The 3,392-nt window shown below is 46.4% G+C and overlaps 1 protein-coding gene across 1 annotated transcript in view; it reads left to right on the forward strand.

The window, feature by feature from the left end:
• Nucleotides 1-3,392, forward strand: part of ARSG (arylsulfatase G) — a 94,839-nt gene that overhangs the window by 12,133 nt on the left and 79,314 nt on the right. The window contains exon 2 of the mRNA XM_006833736.1: nt 3,201-3,388. Coding sequence (XP_006833799.1) covers nt 3,201-3,388 — 188 coding nt within the window. The remainder of the gene's footprint in view (nt 1-3,200; nt 3,389-3,392) is intronic.

Genomic DNA, 3,392 nt, shown 5'->3' on the forward strand with positions numbered 1-3,392 from the left:
AGAAATCAAATTGATTACATCTGTGGAAACAGACGGTTGAAAATCTCCATATCACCAGCCAAAACAAGGCCAGGGGCAGATTGTGGAACAGATCCTCAATTGTTCATATGCAAATTCAAACTGAAGCTGAAGAAAATGAAAACAAGTCCACGAGAGCCAAAATAATGACCTTGACTCTATCCCATCTGAATTTAGAGATCATCTAAAGAACAGATTTGTTATATTAAACACTAAAGACCAAAGACTAGAAGAGTTGTGGGATGACATCAAGAACCTCACAGGAAGAAAGCAAAAAGTCATTAAGAAGACAAGAAAGAAAGAAAAGATCAAAATGGATGTCAGAAGAGACACTGAAACTTGCTCTCCAGCATAGAGATGCTAACGCAAATGGAAGAAATGAGGAGCTACAAGAGCTGAACAGAAAATTTCAAAGGTCAGCTCAAGAAGACAAAGTCAAATATTACAACAAAATGTGCAAAGATCTGGAATCAGAAAACCAAAAGGGAAGAACACGCTCAGCGTTTCTCAAGCTGGGGGAACTGAAGAAAATTTCAAGCCCTGACATTCACTATTGAAAGATTCTCTGGGCAAATTATTGAATGGCGCAGAAAGCATCAAGGGAAGATGGAAGGAATACCAGAAAGATGTTTACCTGTGCTTTATTGACAACTCAAAGGCTTTCAATTGTGTGGATCATGAGAAGCTATGGGTAACATTCGAAGTATGAGTATTCCAGAACACGTAATTGTGCTATGAGGAATCTGTACCTGGACTATGAGTCTGTTGTTCAAACAGAACATGGGGAACACTGAATGTTTTAAAATTAAGAAAGGTGTGTGACAGGTTGTATTCTTTCACCATACTTATTCAACCTGTATGCTGAGCAAATAATCTGAGAGGCTGGGTTATATGAAGAAAAACGTGGCATCAGGATTGGAGGAAGACTCATCAACAACCTGCGATACAATCTTGCTTGCTGATAGTGAAGAGGACTTAAAAGATTTACTGATGAAGATCAAAGACCACAGCCTTTGGTATGGATTACATCTCAATGTCAAGAAGAGGATTACAGGCTAGGAAACCCTCTGGGGGCCGTTTGAGTCTGTTCTGTAGGTTGAAATGAACTCAACAGCACTGAACAGCATCAGTAGCACTAATATCTCAGGGCTGTGCTGGGCTTAGATGCTGTGAGTTGAAATGTACTCAAGAACACCTAACAGCATCAGTACCACATAACATCTTAGGGCTGTGCGGGGCTTAGATGCATTAATGTGTATAAAGTGCACGCTTATAGCTGTTAGTTTCCATTGAGTTGTCTCAGAATCGCTAGGCATTGTTACAACTGAATGAAACATTGCAGGTTCCTGAGCTGTCTTCAGACTCATGGGTCCACTGGAGTTCATTGTTGTGACCACTGTATCCTGAGCACTTTCTAACCTAAGAGGCTCATCATCCAGCTCGATGTCAGACCATGCTCCATTGTGACCCCTTGGGCTTCCATCGACTAAAGCTCAGAAGTAAATTATCAGGTCTTTCCTTCTAGTCTGTCTTAGTCTGGAAAGCTCTGCTGAAACTTCTCCAACATGGGCGACCCTACTGATGTTTGAAATACTGACGGCATTGCTTCCAGCATCACAGCGACACAGAAGCCACCACGGTAGGACAGACTGATGGATGGGTGGGTTCAACCAACCAACAAGCCCACTGCCATTGAGTCGATTCCAACTCAGAGAGTATCCTAAGATTTCCAAGGCTGTACATATACTCTATGGGAGGATACTGCCTCATCCTTCTTCACAGAGCACCTGGTGGGTAGGAACCTTGTGGCTCAACCCTCAGGGCTCCTTGGTGGTGCTAAGAGGCACTCAATAAATGATCATAACGCTTAGTGGTAAAATGGAACTTATTTCACAAGACTTTTGTTTGAAAACGGAACTGTCCGTTCATTGAGGATGGTGACTGTACCTTTGCTTCTTTCACATCTGTCACAGCATCTGCTCGTGGCTGCTGTGCGGTAATTTTAGCCTAAGCGAATAAAACAGGGAACGGCCCCCTCAATTATAAATAACTGAGCTCCTCACTCAAGCCCACCAGACTAGCTGGCACCCAGCTCAGTGGAGCTTTGCTGCTTACTGAGACTCTCTGGGCATTTTTCTTCAGTCTGGAAGGTTGTCAAACAGACGTTTTCCCCTTATAATCTCTTAACTTGGTGTGATATGAAAAAAAGAAGAGAAGAATGGATTCCATTGTGTCACTCAGTGCCTGGCCAAGACTGTCACCTCTGCAGATGCCAAGGTCACCTGAAGGGCAGGGGCTCTAGGCCCAGTTTTCTGGAAGCAGGCTGGGGATATCACTGGGACCCAGAAGCCTTAGAGACTCCTAAGGTTCTAGTTTCCAGATGGTCCTGGCAGCCAGAGAGGGACTGCTGTGGAAATAACTTCTGAGTAGAATCCATGCCAATCAAGTTTCAGTCCAGCTCTGATGGGACCTGTGTGTGTTTCGCTGTTTCCCCGTCTCCCAACCTTCTTCTGTAAGACGCTCAGGCAACAAGGAAAGTAGCTGCTCCCACAGTCATTGAACAAGAGTGGCTGACAGAGGACACTGAGAGGCCACCACCTTGCAGGCTCTGCTCATGGCCTAGCCTAGAAGGTTCTATTTCTGGTGAACACACCTACTCTCTTCCACCTGCTCCCCACAGGCATGGTTTCACAATGCTCTCCTGTAGTCTCTCAACATTAACTCATTGCAGCCCCGTGTGCGTCACTGCAGAACTCTGCGCTATAGGGTTTTTAATGGCTGTTTTTTGGAAAGAGGTCTCCAGGTCTTTCTTCCGAGGCACCCTGGGTGGATGAAGCTGGTATGTTTAAGCATTTTCACCACTCATGCATGGCTCCTCACATCTCTTTAGGACATACTGAGTCCTAACACTTTTGGCAGCTTCCACATCAGCGGCCTCTCAGTGATGCTGTTGGAAAGGAGCCAGTCTTAGTGAAGGTGCTCAGGGAGCCCACCTGTCCCTTCCTCCTTTAAGAAAAGACCTCTTCCCTCCCAACCCCAATTCTGCTCCAGTGGGTTCCCTGTCTTTCTCTCTTTTCCTTCCTCCCTCCCTTGTCTCCCTCTGGTCTCAGGCATTGAGTGGGCCATCTCCAGGTCTCCTGTGGTCTGTGGGGTTCTAATCAGGCCTCTTCCTTTCCGTGCAGGTTTGCGGATTTCCACGCCGCGGCTTCTACCTGCTCGCCCTCCCGTGCCTCCCTGCTCACCGGCCGGCTTGGCCTTCGCAATGGAGTTACCCACAACTTTGCAGTCACCTCTGTGGGAGGCCTCCCGCTCACTGAGACCACCTTGGCAGAGGTGCTGCAGCAGACTGGCTACGTTACCGGCATGATAGGTAA

This window comes from Chrysochloris asiatica, unplaced genomic scaffold (assembly GCF_000296735.1).
Source record: "Chrysochloris asiatica unplaced genomic scaffold, ChrAsi1.0 scaffold00007, whole genome shotgun sequence".
Lineage (NCBI taxonomy): Eukaryota > Metazoa > Chordata > Mammalia > Afrosoricida > Chrysochloridae > Chrysochloris > Chrysochloris asiatica.